We start from the raw sequence: 19,393 nt of genomic DNA on the forward strand, positions 1-19,393 counted from the left end.
ATCATAAATCTGAAGCCCCTCGATGGAAGGTTCTGTAAAAGTTAAAGTACTGGTATCCAGAATGGGATGTTTTGTTTTGTTTTTCCTACAAATGTGTGGGCATTTATTCCTTATACATGGGAGGGGCAATAGTTCTGCCTGGAGCGGGATAGAGTTTGTGCAGACTCTGTGCAAGCTGCCCACCCTACCGCTCTGGTACTGGCTCTTCCCCCGCCAGCCCCTTGCCCTGCCCTCCCATAGACACTCACCAGTTGTCCAGAAACGGGACCCAGCACACATAAAAGATGATGGTTACGGGCACAAGGACCCAGGAGGAAGCTTCCTGGAGCTGTCTGTCAGCCTCAGCAGAGGAGAGGGACAGAGGGAGCCTCTTCCCTCCCTGACAGCTAAGCAGAGCTCTGGAGAAATTGGGGGTGGGGGAATAATACCTGCTTAAACTACACCCAAAGCTGGCATGGGTTCCCATGGTAACTGGATTTTTAGTGTCCGGTCACCAGTGTTAAGTGGATACCTGGCAGTGTGTTCCTCCAGCTGGTGATGGCTGCTGGCTGAGCTCCTTCCTAGCCACAGGGGGCTGCTTTGCGTTTCCTGCAGAAAGGGAAGTGCTCCAGTAGGACTACATGAGGAAGCTCACTCTCCGCCCCCTCTCCCCCTCCCCCGGCCCTGCCTGCACCCCCTGCCTGACCAGTAGGGCCTAAAAAATAGTTGGGCCTAAGGCTATAGCCTTACTAGCCTAATGGTTAATCCGGCCCTGGGTAGAATATATTTTCCTACCTGCAATCCGAAGTTTGGACTGGAGAGTCAAGGGGTCCCCCATGGAAATCAATGGCAAAACTCCATTGACTTAAATGGGGATAGGATTTCTCCTAAGATTTTTGTGTGGAAAGCCTATCTTTCAGCCTATAAAGCTCCCTATCCAGTTTGGAGATTAACTCATTCAACATACTTTTAAAAATGAACAGCCAGTAGTTTTAGAAGAAAACTTTTGTATATTATGTTTAAAGATCTGCATGTTACTATGCTTAACTGTGGTATAATCAAATCTGCCATATCAATCCATTGTCTATTTTATTTATTTTATTTTAAATTTAGAAGTGCACATGCTAAGATATAGTTGTCCAGTTACTGAGAGACAAATCTCATTATGGACTGTCTCAGCGAGTCAGAGGAATTACTCTTTAGCCCTAGTCTTTTTTCTAAAATGTTTTCTGCGATTAGTAACACCTCATCGGTCCCACCAGCAGTGACAATGTGGGAGCACTAGCTCAGGGCTCTGCCAGCTCCCAGCATTTTTACCACTGTCAAGAAGACTTGCTATGACCAGGATTAGACAGCACAATGTGCTTAAGAGCTCGGCATATCTCTAGAGTTTTACCTATGCTAGCACGCCCACTGCTGCTACTACTGGTACAACTGCAGATGTATTTTATACATGTTTTTTAAATGCTAGAATAGATACAGGGTTGGTGGTCAGAGGGCAGGGTGTGGGGAATACGCTTTTTTCAAGGGACACAGAGGAGAAACATGAGTAGATAGCGACAGGATTGGGGTTATGTGGGGTAGGGCTATGAAAGGGTCAAGTGAGATGCTGAGGCAGCCATTTGTTATGGGTAAATGGACCAAGTTCTGAGGACAGTAGCCAATCAGAGCAGAGTGATGTACAGTAGCCAGTCAAGCAAGGACTGATATAACTGCAAGGACATTTCAGTGTAGCAACAACTTGAGGATGTTCCCTGTTAATTTGGTAATAACTATCCAGAACTAAATAAATTCCTCAGAATTTATTGGAGAAGGGAACAGTTATAAACTTGTGAACACAAAACACTTTCAAGGTAACATGTAAATAGACTGGTAATGAGCCTTCTGACTTTTCAGCAGATTCCATTTGAAGTGTGAGGGATATCGTATGTTTCTCTTGTCTACTGCATAATACCCATTGTATCTAAACTTCACCATTGCATGTCTCTTAACCTCCAGAGTCAAAGCCCCACTAATTATTTGCAAGGATTGGATGGAAGACCCTTAATAGCTGCTCCTGTGTTTACAAAGGTAATTTGTTTTGAATACACATTTCAAAATGAAACAAGTCAACTAATTCTTATGCATACATAACTTAAAACATTGTTTCCTACTGTTGCTATATAGCAAAAAAGGAAATCTACAGCATTCTTGTCTATCAGATTTTTTTAATATGTTGCAAAGTCATAAAGACTTAGTTTTACTTCCAGAATCATTAAACAATGTATTGATCTTTTTTATATTTTAGATGCTACAGGATATTTCAGCTTCTGAGGGTCAGCTGGTTGTCTTTGAGTGCAGGGTGAAAGGAGCTCCTTCTCCAAAGGTTGAATGGTACAGAGAAGGGACATTAATACAAGATTCTCCAGATTTTAGAATATTACAAAAAAGTATGTTTCCTGCATGGAAATGGTTTGTGTGCCATATTATAGACATTTAAACAAAAGTTCGGACATATTTGCTCTTGGACTGTTTGGTTACAATGTATAGAGCTATATTAAACTGTGGTTTATGCTAACAGACCAGAGTCCTCATCAGCAGTAGTGTTGCATTGGCTCAAGATACACACAAGTCTCACTTCTCTGGGATCCCTCAAGGAGCCAGTGTTGCCTCAAAGAGTGGGTGGTGCTTCACGGAAGGGTGTAGCGAAGGGGCTGTACTCATTCAGAGCATCTCCTCAGTAGGTGCTATTTGCAATTTAAAATTGGTGTCCTGTGGCAGAATGCCTGAATGTGGTATGAACAGCAATGCAAAGACTGTGTGCTCTCCCATGGGGTAAAGCTTGCTCTCCTTTACATCTGTGGAAGATAATCTACATCATTATGTGACAAGTAGAGTCCTTGCTAGTGGGCCCCAATTCTGAAGTTCTGATTTAGAATTTAGTTGTCAGAATTCACATTGTTTTATCATGGGGTTTACTGAGGAAGGACTGGGAAATGATTCCAGTCTAACTAGTCCTACATACTCAGACTGATTTCCTGAATGGACAGAGTAGACACAAGTCCTTGGAGACATCACTGTAACACTCTATACATAGGCGCTGACTCCGTGGGTGCTCTGGGGCTGGAGCACCCACAAAAAAAGAATACTGGGTGCTCAGGACCCACCAGCGGACCCTGCCAATCAACTCCTCCCCCTCCCGCACAGCACCTCCTGCCCACCACTGATCAGCTGTTCAGTGACGGGCAGGAGGTACTGGGGAGGAGAGGGAAGAGCGGAGTCAGGAAGAGGCAGAGTGAGGACAGGATGTGTTCAGGGGAGGGGGCAGAATGGGGAGGGAAGAGGCGGGGCGGGGTGAAGTGGGGGCAGAAAGAGGCGGGAGGGGATGGGGTTTTGGGGGAAGGGGTGGAGTGGGGGGCAGGGCCTGGGGCGGAGCAGGGTTGAGCACTCCCGAGGAAATCAGAAAGTCAGTGCCTGTGATTCTATATGCTGATTTCACCTACATATAAAGGGCCAGATTATGGCTTTTCCCATATGACTGCACTTTAGAGTGGGGCCACAAGCAATCACAATTTCTATTTGTTTGTTTTTTGTTTTTGTTTCTCTTGAGTTTGCGACCAAATATTCCTTTGTCTTCCTATCCTTACATAGTTTCTTTGAGTTCTATGTTACTGCTTTCTTTTGCTTCCATCTCCCTCTACTCCTCCTTTGCCTGTTTCCTGGTTTGTCTGTCTTCTTTCTCTATTTGTCTCCTACTCCATTTCTGTATAATCCCATCAACTGAGATGTGTTTAATCTTTAATGTTAACCCCTAGCATATTGGTGTTTATGGACTGCTAGCTACCTATTTGCCTATGCAGTTAACCTCATTCACACACTAACTCCACACATTTGTGGTAAATAATCAGTAAAATTTCAGGTGTATGTATACATATGGACTTACAAACAACTATTTTTAAAATGTGGATAATGTCTTTCTGCTGTTTTTAAAGAGTTAATTGGAACATTACTCTCTGTTGACCAGCCCAGAGCAGGAGAATGCACTTTATGGATTTGCTATTCTCTTGACACTAAAAATTCAGGTTTTTTGCTGGCACATCAACAGAAATTTATATTGCAAGGTATGTTACAGTAAATGGAGAATTGAGACATCACTTCATAGTGGGTCACAGTGAGAAAAATGAAGCATATTCATAAAATAAATCATATATTTAATCCAATAATTATTTTGCTATTGTTTTTCCCCTTTAGAACCTCGATCTATGACTGAGCCAGGTAAATATAATCTATCATTTTATTTCTTTAGGATTATATAAACATGAGGATTTAGTCGGATAAAATAAAAAGAATGATAACAATGAAAACAAATAAGGTCGGTGGTAATGTTTACTCATGGTTGCAGTTTTTTTCTGGGTGCAAATTTCTGTATTTGAATGCAAAAAGTAAATTTCACATAGACTTTTCTTTTATCCATTTAGCTGTTATGCAAATATTTACTGTCCAGTGTTCCATAAAGGTGAAAGTATAGAAGCTCTGAAAAAGAGAAAACCCACTAAAACAAAATAACTTCTCTCATTTTAGAAGAAAACAATAAGGCCTCCACTCTGTTCTGATGTGACCTGACCTGGGACCCAAGTATTCTTTCTCACAGGCTAAACATGAATGGAATAGTCTGTATTAAGGTCCCCTTTTTTCTTGGGGTCAGATGTACATCAGATGATGTAGGAATAGACTATTTTTATCCAGTTTGCCAGTCAGGGAGCATTGTCTCAGATGTTTAGCCATGTCAGCTATTCCCTCTTACCTCCCCAGCCCCCAACAAATGAAATCTGAGAGTGCCACATCAGACATTCGACCCCTGACATCAGAGAATCCTCTCAGTGGCTGGATTTGCCAATGTCAGGGGCCAGGGCTGAGCACGGGCTACCCTTCACAGTGTAATTTAGAAATACAAAAATAAACATACAAAAACGCAGAAGATTTGGAATTTGTGATTGCTTCCCCATAAGGAAGTCTCTGCTCTAACTATTAAAGAATAAAGGTGCCTATTTGAAAACAGAAAGTTCCCTGCACCTGAGAAAGTAGCCGTAAATTACTGAATCACTATTTTTAACTGTCATTTTTATAAATAAGAAGTTTAACATCAGCCCCTTGCAGAGAGGTTTTTTGTTTTGTTTTAAGGTCTCCAACAAATCCCTGTGGATTCCTACATTTTCTCCTGCTCCACAATAGCTTTCACGTCAGCTCAGGAATGACTAAATGGAACTTCCACCAGAATCTACCAATGCCATCATTTATCAGCTAGTGGTATCACTGCTTAATGTGAAGCAGTTGTTAGCAGGTAATCAGCTGGGTGCAGTTGCCACTGACTCATCATCCACTGCTCATTCAAAAAGAATCTGGATTTCCACATAAGCAGTGGTTGGCAAATCTTAGCATAAGCTAGGTACTATAATACGACAAACTAGCATTATAATAAACTATCATTCTGTTACCATCATTGGCAAGTAACCTCTGTACTGCTACTGGATTCTCCCAATAAGTACAAAGGGTTAACAAATCAAAATGTGGCATGGTCCGTCCCCCCACAAGATACTAATAGAAGATTGATCACCTGTTCTTCCTGGCAAAGTTCTTACAAAGCAACAGTAAAACCTTCACTGGTCCTTGAAGAAAACTTTGTCAGCCCAGACTTCTATAATCTTGAAATGCTATCCAAACTTGACTAAATACAAACAATCCTACCATGATGGGTATTTATCATCTTGCGGCAGCTGCCAGGACATGTCAGACACTGGTCAGCCAGGAACAGCATAGTCACAGATTTCATTTTCAAACCAAGTTACCAAATTTGTATTCAGAATTTGGTGCCCACAACGAGTCTCCATGGTACAGAAAGAGTGACTTTCTGATGTGGGTGACAGTTCACTCCATGTGCAAAATTGTACCTGTAAATTTGAAAGTCAGGACCTAAGTGTAGGTTTGGTCTTTGTTTTTTCACCACAGGGGATGATCCTACCAAAACTGTTTCCAGCTAACTGCACCCATTTTTCCACCTATCTTACCTTAAGAGCCTTTTTGCGGTAGTTTGGAAAAATTTGGCCCATTGTATTTGCTTAAATTCAATTTTAAGCTCCTTAGTGAAGGGGAGCTTGTTTTCTGGCCTTGTATATAGTAGGGACTAAGAATGCCAGGTGTCCAGTTTTCGACTCGAAAGTCCAGTCGAAAGGGGCACCTGGCAATGTCCGGTCAGAAGCAGTAACCAGACACCGAAAGTATGGTTAGGCGATGCGTTGGGAGGTGCACATACAGGGTCGAGTCCCCCCCACAGCAGCTGGCCCAGGCGGGGAGTGGAAGGGGTGGGACCAGAGCAGCTGCCTGGGAGAGAACCTGGCAGGGAAGGGGCAGCAGTGGCAGGCTGCTCCCCGCCCAGGCTCAGCTTCCGGGGACAGCAACTGAGCATGTCCCCCCTGGCATGCTTGTCTCCTGTCTAGGGTTGCCAACTTTCTAATGGCACAAAACCGAACGCCCCTTCCCCGTGGCCCTGCCCATGCCCTGCCCCTTCTCCGAGGCCCCACTCCCGCTCGCCCCATACCCCCTCCCTCCATTGCTGCTCTCCCCCACCCTCACTCGCTTTCACTCGGTTGGGGCAGGGGATTGGGGTGTGGGAGGGGGGTGAGGGCTCCAGCTGGGGGTGCAGGCTCTGAGGTGGGGCTGGGGATGAGGGCTTTGGGGCGTGGGACGGGGCTCTGAGCTGGGGCAGGGGGTTGCGGTGTGAGGGGGAGTATGGGCTGTGGGTGCAGGCTCCAGGTGGGGCCAGAAATGAGGGGTTCAGGATGCTGGAGAGGGCTCCAGGATGGGGCAGGGTATTGAGGTGCAGGGCGGGTGGTGAGGACTCCAGCTGGGGAAGCAGGCTCTGGGGTGGGGCTGGGGATGAGGAGTTTGGGGTATAGGAGGGGGCTCAGGGCTGGGTGTTGAGGGGATGCAGGGTGCGGGCTCTGGGAGGGAGTTTGGGTGCGGGAGGGGACTCTGGGCTGGGGGAGGGGGTTGGTGTGCGGGATCCCGGTGGCGCTTACCGCAGCTCCTAGGAAGTGTCCGCCAGGTCCCTTCAGCCCCTAGGCTCATGGGTGGCTAGAGAGGTTCCACATGCAGCCCTCCCACCCACAGGTGCCGCCTCCGCATCGCCCATTGGTCGTGGTTCCCGGCCAATGTGAGCTGTAGAGCCGGCACTGGGGGTGGGGACAGCGTGCAGAGCCTCCCTGACAGCCCATGCACCTAGGGGCTGAAGGGACCTGGCAGCTGCTTCCTGGAGCCACACGGAGCTAGGGCAGGCAGGGAGCCTGCCTTAGACCCAGGCCCCTGGTGCACTGCTGACCACACTTTTAACGGCCCAGTCAGCAGAGCCGACCAGAGCCGCCAGGTCCCTTTTAAACCGGGTGTTCTGGTTGAAAAGCGGACATCTGGCAACCCTATTCCTGTCCCCGGAAGCCGAGCCCTGGCAGGCAGTAGGCTGCCACTGCCACCCCTCCCCAGCCAGGCTCTCTCCCAAGCAGCTGGCCACACTGCACAGAGCAGCAACCGGGAGCAGCTCCCTCCCACTCCCCACTCAGGCCTGGCTGCCAGGGAGGGCGGCCAAACATGCTGTGGGGAGCCGGTGCAAGGGAGGACAGAGCACCTCTCCCGCCCCCAGGTAACGTGGAATGGGGAGGAGCATGGGGAGAACATGGGGTGCCCTGGGCTGGGGGGGTGGGCCGGGGGAGGTTCTAGCACTCCTGCTGGAGTGTCTGGGTTTTAAATATTACAAAGTTGGCATCCCTTGTAAGGACATTTTAGAAAATGTTCCCATTATTGCTATCACCTGTTCAGCTTCACTTGTGCAAGCAATGTTAGAGCCCTATTATAGATGGGACACCAATTGCTGCAGATCTGCCAATGACAGCTGGTAGCCAACTTATGCTAGGGCTGCCAACATTGTTAACACTGGTGAAGCTAAATCACTCTTAGCAGTAGTGGGAAATTTTTAGAAAATGTCCTAATGTAGGCAAGGCCTTTATGTGTTTCATTAGCATGAGTTCACTTACAGTGGGCTATAAAACACTAATATTTCTGCTGATGAATTTCAGAGGACATTTGCACTTTGGTAATTGCTGAAGTGTTTTCAGAAGATTCTGGGAATTTCACATGTACTGCAAGCAATAAATATGGCACTGTCTCTAGCATTGCTTGTCTAACTGTTAAAGGTAAGAGAATTTTTAGTAACTTTCTTGCAAGTACATATAAATGGATCAGGCTGTGATATTGTATAGAGCAGATTGCTGTGTCTTTTCAGAACTTCACTTCTCCAGTTAGAGTACTTCTGTCCATCCTGGTAGGACATGAAGGGACAAATCCTGCAGCATCTTTTCTCGAGCTAAACTGTCACTGACCTCAGGATTTGATCAATAATCTTTTTTGTAATCTCCCTGGATTCTCTCCAGTGTATCAGTTCTCTTACTATAGTATAAAGCCCAAAACAAACACGTTGGCCCAGATCCTCAACTGCCACTCTCCTGCTTTGAGCTTCTGAGATACAAAGCAGCTGGTTGAGTAACGCATCAATAAATGGAAAGAAAGACTCAGCACAGCATTAGTTTGCATTTCGCTCATGTTTGGAAGGTTTCCTTTGCAACCATAAAAACTAGAGAATTTTTCTGACTGATTCTGAAGATGCTTGCAAACTCATTGGGGAACAGGGGTGTAGTCACCTCTAGATCTTTCCAATTGTAGAAAAATTATTTTTTTTCTCTTTATAATATTCCCTGTTAAGTTTAAGAAATAGGTATGTGTATGTGTATGAATATAGCAAAGCAATTCATTCCAAAGCTAGGTAAGGCATTAGTCTGAGCTTTCCCAACTGCAACAGTTATGATTTTACTGTAATCTAATTCACCACATTTAAGTAACAATATAAGTTTAATATTTGCCATTTCAGGGCCTGAGGACCATAGCAATACTGCTGCCCTTCATACAATGAGTTCAATCAACTTAATTGCTGCTGAACAACATCCTACCGCACTCATCCCTTCACTTCCAGTGGTGGATCAGCCTCCAAAACCTAAATTAGAAGGAGTTCTTGTGAACCACAATGAACCCAGGTCAAGTTCTAAGATAGGCCTCCGGGTGCACTTTAAACTGCCTGAAGATGATAAAGAAAGTGAAACATCATCAGAAGATGGAAGAGTATCTGCAAACCAGATTAGACCACACTACTTTCAGGCAAGTAGTGGACAGACAATGAAAATACCAGAGCCAACCTCACCTACAAAAGAGCCCCCTCCAGTACTGGCTAAACCAAAACTGTAAGTAAAAGGGATTTTAAGTCTTAATATGAGTGTTAGAAATCACATTCCATTAAATTAACTCTGATTTCATGTGTATTTCATGAGAAAATGAAAGTGCATTACAACATTTTTTTAAAATTCAAAAATATTTTCCCATTTCTTTTTGTGTTATGAATTCTGTGATATTTTGTGTGTGTTGTTGCAAGTAAGAGATTAATCATACTGCCTGGATCCAGGCAAAATGCAAGCACACTCTGCAAGTTTCTCACTCAGCTCTGCTTATGTAATCTTATCTGGAGTAGATACATACAATTGGGTATTTCATATAGATAAGTAGGTGTAGTATTTCTTGACTGAAACTGAAGATTCATGAGACCTTCCCTTATAACTTTATAACCCAGAAAATTAATCTCATCCTGAGACAAATCAAATATTTAGAGGTTTAAGACGGTGTGATACCAGTGCAGGATTACAGCACTGTGTGGTCTGAGGGGAGATTTTAAAGACCAGTGTAATTTTGTTCAAGGGCAACTTCTGGAATCCCAGCCATGATTTACACTCAAACTGCATCCTCTTTTATCTGGACACCCTTTTGCAGTTAATTAAAGAAATATACTTCTATCTTTTTGCTAATGGAACTTACAGAGCTCCTTGCCTCAAATCCAATTTAGCAAGCAGTGTAGAGCCCTTCATAAAAAACAAACAAACAAACAAGCAAACCTACGTAGCATCTTTCATTTAAAGATCTAAAAGTACTTTACAAAATTAACTAATTAATACTCTGAGGCAAGTGTGTAGTATTTTACAGATGAGAAAACAGAGAGTAAGTGACTTGCCAACAGCTTGTTTGGCACATTTGGAAGGAAAAATCAAATGCACAACTACAAAATGTGGAATAATAAGCTAGATGGTAGTACTGCAGAAAAGGATTTGGGAGTTATAACGGATCACAAATTGAATCTGAGTCAACAGTGTGATGCTTTTGTGAAAAAGGAAAATGTAATTCTGGGATGTATTATGTAAGCCAAGGGAGGTAGCTGTTCTACTCTATTTGGCACTGCTGAGGCCTCAACTGGAGTAACGTGTCCAGTTTTGGGTACCACACATTAAGAAAGAAACAAACTGGAGAGAGTCCAAAAGAGAGCAACAATAATGATAAGAGATGTAGAAAACCTGACATGATGAACGGTTGAAAGAATTGCGCATGTTTAGTCTAGAGAAAAAAAGGCCGAGGAGGGACATGGTAAGTCTTCACAACATTATTAATGTTGCCGAACACTTGAATGACTATGGAGTTCTGTGGAAAAAATAATATGTGATCATGTAATTACAGGCTGTATCATAATGCAGATGCCCAAGGAGGCCAAATTAAACTTGCACAGGCAACCTTAATTCTGGCATTTTGTAACTTTTCAGTGCTTGACTTTGAAATCTTAATAATGTTCTTTTAACATAGTTTTTTGTGGGTACTAAATTATGTGAAGAACAACAGTTACATTTAAATAAATCTGAAGGTCCACTAAATTCATGGGGTTTGGATTTGGAGTGCCAGAAAGATAAATTTTCATATGCAATTTATAAATCTTGTGAAGAAAATGTAAGTGAATTCATAGACAGATGAATGCACCATAAGGTTTGAAGACTCTGCATAGAATGGTGAAGATTAAAGTGCAATATAAAATGAACATTAAAAAAATAAGCAATAGCAGTTTGTCTATCTTTCTTTGTTAGATATTAAAGAAAAATTGAGCAATTTATTACATGATGACTCTTCACATCCCATATTGGTTATTTATGTTGTTTTTCACTAAGGGGAAAGGCAGCCTATTATCCATATGCTATATTTCCACATGCATAATAACAAAATATATCACATAATGTGGGAAAGAATTTGCCTTGACTGCAAAGTAAACAAAGACATCCACTATAAATAACATCTAGGAAATAAAAATTGCATGAAATGCAGCTACTCCCTGAATGATGTACTCCAGCCCTGCACTGAATATCAACACTAGCCAAATTAAGGCTGATTACATTTACTCTTGAAGTGTAGTTATTACAGAGTTTTGTTTACCATACTATTGGTTTCAGCACTCAGTTTAAACTCTTAACCGATGTTAACAAGGTAGGCTTGATATTGGATTGTAAAAGTTAATTTTAATTGTTCTCTCAGTTACACCAGTGCAAGCTCACAGACTTCAGTGGAGACGAACTACTGAGTACTAACTATAACAGCAAAATCTGACTCTCTTAAAATAAAGGAAGTGAAGTCTCCAGATCGGAGTTTTATATTCCTGCGAATAGTTCTCTTCACCTGTTAAAGTTTAAAAAAACAAAACTGTCCCAATCAAATAGTATGTATTATGGCAGTGGGAAGAAAGGGGAAGGGTTTTTAGCAGGGGAAAGGAGTGGTTTATTTTAACAGTATTTTCTTTCCACCCGATATCATTCTCTTTGCTTGATGCCACAGTACATGGTATGTAACTGGAGCTGGGAGAAGGAAAGACGCTCTCCCTAGTTTTTGTTATCAGTATCACAATTTCCTCCCCTTTCCTTTTGAGCCCAAGGTGTGACCAGCTGCACATGAAAATTTATACTCTCAGAATTACAGTGGCAGCACAGACAATCTGTTTAACAGTTTGGTGTGGCACATGACAGATTTCACCTATCCTTGTTTTGTATACAGCGATCCCACCCAGTTACAACAGCTCCACAACCAAGTCTTGCTTGAACAGCAGCATCTACAGCAGCCATCTCCCACATCTCCAAGAGAACTGCCATTCAACACAGGTATATTGAACTCTGCTACTTCATTCAACCAGCAGTCTACATCAACTATATACAAGCAGGCCAAAGTCTCTCCTTCCCAGACATTCAGCTATACCCGACCGAAACAGTTCCTTGTTTCCCAGAACACCACACCACCTATCAACTCCCCTTCCAGCTCCCCAGTGCCTACATTCAGCAGCATGTCTCAAGGAACCGAAAGAACAATGAACAAGGAAAATTTCGTAGGATCTCCTCCACCAATCCAGACAAGGTCTCCAGGAAGGTTTACAAGCCAAAGTGAGCAGCCTCTAGCAAGTCCCAAAGAATCAGTGTTGCCTCCACTATTGCTTTCTATATCTAGCCTGAACCAGTTTCAGCCCCACAGCGTACTTCCTACTCCTGTCTCTCCAATCAGCCGGATTCAGAACCCAGTAGCCTTTCTCAGTTCTGTCCTTCCTTCACTTCCTTCTATACCACCAACCAATGCTATGGGTCTGCCTAGAAGCGCACCAGCTGCGTAAGTAGCACAAACTTACAAGCTGAAGTTGGTACAGGAGGTTACTTTGAAACCATGGTTAATTTCTGTTTTGTGCTCACATGGATGTTTTGTTGAAATAATGTCATTCATGAAAGAGAAATAAAAAGATATTGGTGGGTTTTTATCCTTTAGCAGCATGCCCACTTCTTGGAAAGGAGGATTTGATTCATTCAACCCTTATGCCCAATTAAGGAAGCTTTGAGGCAGGCCCATCTGGAAGGATGGTAGCTACAACATGATACCTGGAGGACAGGGTGGACTCAGGATGACAAGATGGTAGGGTTAAAATGGATGGAGGTGGGAGATATTGAGGACTCTCAAGACTTCGTCAGGGATGCAGAGAATTCTGTTAGTGGGAGGAAGAGATTTTACAGAATAAGTAATCTAAACCCTATCTAAAATTTATCTGTGAGCTATAAAAGCTATATAAATCTAAAATTTATCTGTGAGCTATAAAAGCTCATTTACCTACTGTGCGTAAATTATTTAAAATTTTTTAAAGGATTTGGTAACCAAGACACGGTGACCCAATGGTAGGCATATAGAATAGGTATATCTAAAAATAATTTACAAAAGGATGCTGTTTTGTTTGCAATTGTTAAATATTTAAAGACCCGTATAAAAGTTCTGATGAATTAATAGTTTCCAAATAAATGGTAATTTAATTATTAGAACAAGCGGTAGAGAGAGGTTTATGTGACAGACTAGTGTGCTCTATGTAACCAAACAAGTAAGATGTTATACCCAAAAGATTAATGTTTCAAGTGTCTCGTTTTTTTGTTAGAGAAACAAGGTGAATGAGGTAATATCTTTTATTGGACCAACTTCTATTGGTGAGAGAGACAAGCTTTTGAGCTTACACAGAACTCCTCTTCAGGTCTGGGAAATGTACTCAGCGTGGAACAGATTGTTAAGAATAAGTAGATGACACATATTTCAAGGGACTGTTCAAGGTGTTCAAGGCCAGTTAATACCGCTGCAGTCATGGGGGGAAAGAGGAAAAAAAAGCTGGGTGTGGGGGGGTTAGTGGGTTATATAGTGTTTTACATAAATCTAGTGCCTCTATTCAGTCCAGGATTTTTAGAGTCTAGTAAAGTTATGAATTTAAGCTCCCAGGCTTGTTTTTTGAAGGTGTTGTGCAGGTGTCCTTTGAGAATGAAGACTGATAGGTCAGATATGGAGTGATTGCTTTGTGAAAAGTGTTCACCATGGTGTTTTTGTCTTTTATTATTTTCCTGTGTGAGTTCATTTGAGAGCGTAGGGATTGTCTGGGATTGTTATTGGGGCATTTAGTACACTGGATGAGGTATACCCCATATTGTGATTGGCATGTGTAGGACCCATGGATCTTGAAAGGTATGTGGTTGGGGGTATTGATAATCATAGCAGTGAAGATAACATCTAGAGTTTTTGCATCTATTGTTCTGGCTGGGTCTGGTGCTACTTGGAGTTGGTGTGTCCTGGTCTGTAGGAAGCTTGTTTCTGATGATGAGCTGGGAGAGGCTGGGGGGTTGCCTGAAGGCCAGAAGAGGGTGTTCTGTCATTGTTTTCTTGACAGAGTTGAGATTAATAATAATAATAACTGCTGTATCTCACACCAACACTGCGTGAGATTGTAACACTTTTAAAGATCTTTTCATGAATAGACCTCCAAACTCTTTACAAAGGGGGAGTTAGCATTACTATCCTTATCTTACACATGGAGTAAATGAGAGACAGCAAGGCAGTGACTGTCAAGAATAAACCTAGAGTCTCCTAACTCACAGTCCTGTGTGCAGTCCCCATGACCATAACTTTATGTCAAATACAGACAAATCTAGGAATTTACAAAAATTTATGTCTACTCCCAACACTCACCAGTCTTTCACAGTAAAGTTCGAAGAAACCTCTTCCCTTGTACATTTAAGATTGCTCAGCACCACCAGGTAATTGGTTTCTGCTGAGCTCAGCAACATTTCTAGAACACATGCCTGGAGTCTTCTGTAGTCTCAGCATGGAAGGCAGACACATGAAACAGAGCTGTCATGTTCTTAGTTACAATTTTAACCCTACCCCACCAAACAGTGAATGAGATCTCTGCAGGCTTTTACAACCTCACAACAACAACAATAGGCAAAAAACAAACAAACAAAAACCCAGTTGGAGCTAGTGCATAAGTACTGCAGAATAATTGTTCCCTTCACATTAATCACACTTCATGTTTATATAGCACTTTACAATCATTAACTAATTAATCCTCAGAATACTGAGGTATGGTAGGTAACTATTATTATACATATTATTCAGTTCCTGGTTCATAGCCCAGAGCTAACTCCACATGTAAATAGCTCCTAAACTGCCAAGGGCCAAATGTGCATCTTAATATGGGAGCAAGCATCAAAATGAGGGGCACAAAAATAATCATACAGAAGAGCTGAAAATTATTTGAGTTAACAGATGAACATTTAGGTCTAGATATACTTGGTCCTACCTCAGTGAAGTGTGTTGGACTAGATGACCTCTTGAGGTGCCTTCCAGCCCTACATTTCCATGATTTACCAGAACTTTAGCTTCATTATTTTTCATTGGTGATGTTAAGAGTTACTGCAGTAGGAATGGTGAGATAACACCAAACTTGTGCGGGATGATCTAAAATAAATGTGCTTTTCATAGTGAGGGACTGTTACCCCTTCTACCGTTACTTCCCATTAGTCAGAACACAACTAATTAATTATATTAGTACATTCCAGATTTACTCCCCAATTGCTTTTGGGGCAGGAAGGCCATAGTGTTCCAATATCATAGTCGCTTAGTGTAGAGACTGTTGTTTAATATTCAAACATTTATTAAAGTTTTATTTAGTTTAAAAAGAGACAGCATCTCAGAAATGGAAAAGTAGGGATTTGGCTTAGAAGAACCAGGAAGGGGAGGGCACAGAAAGGAAAGAATGATCAGGGAAAATATCAGAAGAGAAGGGGAGAGTGAAGACACACCCACTACATAGTTACCCTGGTAAGGTAAACACCATTAACTTTTTTGGTATGTTACATCTATGTCTCTGTGTACCTATGCCTAGATGTACACACATTTCTTGAACAGCTTGGTGTTATTCTGATGACATCATTCCAGAAAGGAAGGATCTGGAACCAAGATGTAGTATATAATGCGTATTCTTTTCTAGATGTGCATTCTTAATTCCTACTGGCATTAAGGAGAGTTAAATGCACACAGTAAGATAGTAAGTTTTTTTCTCTGTTTAATAGATGAAGCAGTCAGCTGATTTCTTTGCATATTTAGAGTATAATGAATGACATTACAAAAGTGATTGACTACTATTTATCATTATCAGCATTTTAGTAACAGATCTGTTTTCTAGAGCAACCCATGGACTAATGAAGAAAAATGTAAAGCCCCAGCAATTAGCAACAGATGATTATATTCATGACAATAAAGCTGCAGTTGTAAGGGACCTGCAGAGAAAAATGAATTTCAAAGAGGATGTCCATCGACATAGTAGTCAGCAGGTAAAAATATTGATTGTTATTAAAGTGCACTTCATTCACTCATCACAAGCAAGATAGATGTTGAGTCTTATGGGACATAGATGCTTGTAAGGCTGTAAGGTCTCGTAGTACGTACTGCTGTACAATAACAAACTGGAGTTTTTAAAAGGATAGAAAGAGGTATGGATTGTAGAATTTTGTACTGTGAGAGTTCTTAAGACTGAATTACATTTTTGCTTGATAATCTCTAATAGAGAAAATTTAGGTAGCAGTGCAGGAATATAAAACCTTATCTGGACATAGGCTCCTCACCTGTAATGGATTTCACTTCCTCACTTTTCATGACATTTAATTAATTACACACATCTTAATTCATCTACTATACATATCTGTTACAACTTAAGTAGAGGCAACTAATTGTATGAAAGATTGCTTGTTTACTTGGGTTGAAATAGTATGAATTAATACGCCATTTTAATTCTTTTTGTTATGAACATTTTTTCAGACAACTTAGTAATATTAGTTGAGAGGTTATTTCATTATCAGCTTATCATAAAAATGTTTGTGGTAGCCGTTACGTCCTTCAGTAGGAACTTCAAAGCCAGTTTTAGGTGAGCTTGATTAAATAAGTTTTTAACAAAGCTCAAGAAAGTGAATATCAGTTGAAATAAGTATGATCAGTAAATACTTCAAAATGTGGGTGAATAAGAAATTAAGGTGGCAACAAAATGTTGGGGGAGGCTGGGGAAATTCCTTGATAATGCAGATTCAACAGCCATTTAATAATATTGGTATGAACTTGGACATGAAGGACTGAGCATGTACTAATGGCTACAGAGTAGCCATTTTATCTGTGGGAAAGTATTCTATCCTCACCACTTACATGGGACCCCTGGTACTAAACCTGTTTACTGAGGCTTAGTCCCAAAAGGAGGGATTTGCCCAAGTTTCTCACAAAGAAGAACTTTTTAAAAAGTGTATGTAAGCATCTCTGAAAGAGAATACACAGGTATCTGAAAACTGTGGCTCTGTGGAGTCAGTTACCCACTGTTACAACTGCTGTTGTAATCTCTGGCTTTTTAATTATGCTGTTAACCTTTCCTCTCATGGATTCCCCTCCTAGAATACTTCTAGTAAAACAATTGGCATGTGGTATGTTTTGCAGATGAATCACAAGTGTTACAGTTTGTACTTGCTATGGTAGTAAGACAAATTATTTAGATAACTACTGTGAAATACACGTCAGTCTGTAAAGTTAACTGCATGATAATCTCTGTAGAAACAAGGGGCACTGCATAGTATTAAAGTTATCTGCTGATGCCACAAGTTATTTATATACTGTATTTATCATTGGGAATGAGGCCAAATCAAAATCCTGAATCCTGCAGCCCAAGAACTTCGAGGAAGTTCAGATTTGACCCATCTCTAATTACTAAGATAACTTGCCAGACAACATACAATTTTGGGGAGGTTCAACAAAAAAAGAGGGGAAGTCTAGTTCCACCGCAAAATGAACAATCCATCTCCTCTGCAATGGACTCAGTGTTAGAGCTAAATCCACTGTTTTCACCTCTGCTTCCAGATCCCCACCTGAGTCACTAACATTTTTATACCTCCACAACTGGGGGAGGATACTGGTTTGGTTGATACTAGCACCTGAAAGTTTGAGAGAAAACCTCTTGGTATTGGTCTTCAAACAGAACATGAAATGAAGGAGGGGAAAAAAAAGAACAGTGGACATATGGTGTTTTCCACTAATACCATTGTTTTTGGCAGGTGGGCAAAAATCACCATACTGAAATTGATGCACTATATCTAGATGTTTCTGTACTTTGTCCCAACAAATGAAATATTGAAAAATATTTTTTTAAATTTTGTATCAGGTATTTCTGCATTAACTTGGCTTTTTCTTTGTTTATTTGTGGGGGTTATTTATTTATTTATTTATTTTGAGTACCAGGAGACAGTTCTTTTTTAGGAATTTGTATTCAGCTTTTATCAAACATTGATAAATCAGTCCTGCATAGAAAAGACAAGTATTTAATGAATGGATATGAGTATTGTCCTATATTGAGCTTAGCTAGTAGTTTCACTATATTTGATTTTCTCAATATTGTTTTTACTAGGGCTGTCAAGCGATTTAAAAAATTAATCGCAATTAATCGCACGATTAAAAAAATTAATTGTGATTAATTGCGCTGTTAAACAATAACAGATTACCATTTATTTAAATACTCCTCAATTTTTCTACATTTTCAAATGTATTGATTTCAATTACAACACAGAATACAAAGTGTACAGTACTCACTGTATATTTATTTTTTATTACAAATATTTGCACTGTAAAAAAATAGTATTTTTCAATTCACATAATACAAGTGCTGTAGTGCAATTTCTTTATCATGAAAGTTTAACTTACAAATGTAAAATTATGTGCAAAAAAACCCTGCAGTCAAAAATAAAACAATGTAAAACTTTAGAGCCTACAAGTCCAATCAGTCGTACTTCAGACAAACAAGTTTGTTTACAGTTGCAGAAGATAATGCTGCCTGTTTCTTGTTTACAGTGTCACCTGAAAGTGAGAACAGGCGTTTGTATGGCACTGTTCGAGCTGGTGTCGCAAGATATTTACATGCTAAATGCGCTAAAGATTCATATGTCCCTTGATGCTTCAACCACCATTCCAGAGGACATGCATCCATGCTGATAATGGGTTCTGCTCAATAACTATCCAAACAGAGTGGACCGACACATGTTCATTTTCATCATCTGAGTCAGATGCCACCAGCAGAAGGTTGATTTTCTTTTTTGGTGGTTCAGGTTCTGTAGTTTCCGCATCAGAGTGTTGCTCTTTTAAGACATCTGAAAGCGTGCTCCACACCTCGTGCATCTCAGATTTTGAAAGGCACTTCAGATTCTTAAACCTTGGGTTGAGTGCTGTAACTATCTTTAGAAATCTCACATTGGTATCTTCTTTGCATGTTGTCAAATCTTTAATGACAGTGTTCTTAAAATGAACAACATGTGCTGGGTCATCATCTGAGACTGCTATAACATGAAATATATGGCAGAATGCAGGTAAAACAGAGCAGGAGACAGACAATTTTCCCCCAAGGAGTTCAGTCACAAATCTCATTAACGCATTGTTTTTTTAACAAGCGCCATCAGCATGGAAACATGTCCTCTGGAACGATGGCCGAAGCATGAAGAGGCACATGAATCTTTAGCACATCTGGCACGTAAATATCTTGCGACACCAGCTGCAACAGTGCCATGTGAATGCCTATTCTCACTTTCAGGTGACATTGTAATTAAGAAGTGGGAAG

The 19,393-nt window shown here is 41.2% G+C and overlaps 1 protein-coding gene and 1 long non-coding RNA gene across 2 annotated transcripts in view; one reads left to right on the forward strand and one right to left on the reverse strand.

The window, feature by feature from the left end:
• The window catches only part of MYPN (myopalladin), a 114,339-nt gene that overhangs the window by 56,396 nt on the left and 38,550 nt on the right, over positions 1-19,393 (forward strand). Inside the window, exons 6-12 of the mRNA XM_075130855.1 lie at positions 1,978-2,049; positions 2,267-2,408; positions 4,210-4,233; positions 8,082-8,198; positions 8,930-9,296; positions 11,965-12,564; positions 15,941-16,088. Coding sequence (XP_074986956.1) covers positions 1,978-2,049; positions 2,267-2,408; positions 4,210-4,233; positions 8,082-8,198; positions 8,930-9,296; positions 11,965-12,564; positions 15,941-16,088 — 1,470 coding nt within the window. The remainder of the gene's footprint in view (positions 1-1,977; positions 2,050-2,266; positions 2,409-4,209; positions 4,234-8,081; positions 8,199-8,929; positions 9,297-11,964; positions 12,565-15,940; positions 16,089-19,393) is intronic.
• Positions 1-19,393, reverse strand: part of LOC142072793 (uncharacterized) — a 171,048-nt gene that overhangs the window by 54,747 nt on the left and 96,908 nt on the right. The window lies entirely within an intron of this gene.

Source organism: Caretta caretta, chromosome 7 (genome assembly GCF_965140235.1).
Source record: "Caretta caretta isolate rCarCar2 chromosome 7, rCarCar1.hap1, whole genome shotgun sequence".
Classification (NCBI taxonomy): Eukaryota; Metazoa; Chordata; order Testudines; family Cheloniidae; genus Caretta; species Caretta caretta.